The 1876-nt window shown below is 54.3% G+C and overlaps 1 protein-coding gene across 1 annotated transcript in view; it reads left to right on the top strand.

Annotated features, from left to right (window-relative positions):
- Window positions 1-458: 458 nt before the first annotated feature.
- FAM159B (family with sequence similarity 159, member B) overlaps window positions 459-1876 on the top strand; it is a 17759-nt gene continuing 16341 nt past the window's right edge. The window contains 1 exon segment of the mRNA XM_004678270.1: window positions 459-649. Within this exon segment, the coding sequence (XP_004678327.1) occupies window positions 459-649 (191 nt within the window).

The raw sequence follows: 1876 nt of genomic DNA, 5'->3' as shown, positions 1-1876 counted from the left end.
CTGGAGTATCGCTCCTGGTCAGTAAAGGATACCCCCAGCCCCGCTATTTGCCTGGAATTCGCCTACTCCAGCTGCAATCTGTCCAGATTGCAAACATGTTCTCATCTCTACTTTTCCTACAGGTGAAATCTCCTTTGGTCATAGAGCGGGGAAAACTAACTCTGGAACTGTTTAGCGACGTGTGGGGAAGTCAGGGGGGCTCAGAAAAGGAGAAGAGGTCAAGGTCGGAGACTCGCAGACGGAAGGAGCGCTCAGTAGCTAGAGAGAGAAGCGAGAGTAAAGCGACCAGACACCATGTGGACAGGGGGAGGAGAAACAGCAGAGGGGGCAAGCTAAAGCTGAACACCCCAGCTGCCAGACCCCAGATCCGAAGAAGCGACATTGGGCGGAGGGGTCCGTGGACGCTGACTGCGGGGCGGGTGCAGGTGGAAGGCGCGCCCTTGCCCACGGCGGCCGCGATGAGCGAGGCGAGCCGGGTGTGCTCGGGCTACTACAGCCTCAACCACAGCTTCGTGGAACCCTTCCAGTGCCCCCGGCGCGGGGAGGGAGCCACACTTCTCTACTGCTGCGGCTTCGCCGACCTCAAGTACTGCTGCGGCGAGCCGGGTAGCTACTTCCCTTACAAGCACAGCTACATGTGGAGCCTCAGGTGGGCAGGGGCTGGCGGGCCCCGGATTGGGGAGGCACCGAGCAGCACCTCCCCGGGTGGACAAAGGCCGCCCTGCTCTAGCGACCCGCCCGGGGCGCGCGCCTCCGGGAGGTCGCGCAGCCTCCAAGGGCGGTGCTGGCTCAGCGGAGGCACCTTGCGGGGCGCGGAGCTGCCCACAGGACAGACCCGGCTGGTGCGCCCCCCCTCGGGCGACGGTTGGGCTGTGGCAGCCGGGGCTGCGAATTTCGCCTCGGACCCCAGGCGAGGCGCCGGGAGAAGCGCGGACTCTGCGCCCAGGGCGCACCCGCCGCTGTCCCACAGGACGCGTTCCGAGTCCACCCGCCTCCTGGAGGGCACTGCCCGGTGCTTCCGCCAGGGACCTGTCTCGGGCAGGTGGCTCTGCTGGCAGGGAGAGAAAACACGCAGATAATTTAAACCGAGGGTTTTAATCTCTTTCCGATTTGTTTGACTATTTGCTGTATTTGAAGAGAAAAGAGTTCCTTTGGGGCTGATTGTACGGCTTAGACCAACGATCAGAGTGTTTTGAGGCTCTTTAGGGGTGCGAAAGGATGGCTGTATTTTATAAAATATCAAAAAGAGTTGTGTGTGTCCGCGGACTCGCGCTCGTGAGCGCGCGTGCAAGAGATTGAACTGAGAATTTGCTTTTTTGTATGACCTGGCAGTAACCTCGAACCGAATTGGAGACCCACAGAGAGATAGCGTGTTAGCTGTTAAGATTACACACTCTATAGAACCTTTCTAGTTCACCCCGTTTCCCACAGCTGAACCATTTGACTCAGTGAAAAGTGAAGAGACTTTCTAAGGCGGAGTCTTTCTTTCCTCTTCGGAGTTTTGGTTATTCCAACTAGTATTTATATCAATGTTTTCATTAAGAAGTGCCGTTTTCCCATTCTACTTAAAGGATTGCAAATTTTGGATTTGATTATTTCATTTGGACTAGAGAATGAGTGTGGTACAGATTACAGAAACAAATACCCACCACACCTTAAACCGTTACCTTATAAACCAGTTAGCTCATGACTGGAAAACAGAGATCCGCTAATAGGAGGACGGGTGTTATTTTTCCCGATGTCCTAGCATGGTCCAAAATCTGATTCACACATCATTTCAACAGTAAATGTCCTTAAATGTTATTTTTGAAGCAATAAAATAATTTTTATGTATTAAAGCTTCAAAATTACCTCTAAAAGAGAGGCTCCCCCCCCC

Source organism: Condylura cristata, unplaced genomic scaffold (genome assembly GCF_000260355.1).
Source record: "Condylura cristata isolate star-nosed mole 26May11 unplaced genomic scaffold, ConCri1.0 scaffold00007, whole genome shotgun sequence".
Lineage (NCBI taxonomy): Eukaryota > Metazoa > Chordata > Mammalia > Eulipotyphla > Talpidae > Condylura > Condylura cristata.
The sequence above is the reverse complement of the archived record's forward strand: the minus strand, read 5'-3'. Positions and strand labels throughout refer to the sequence as shown.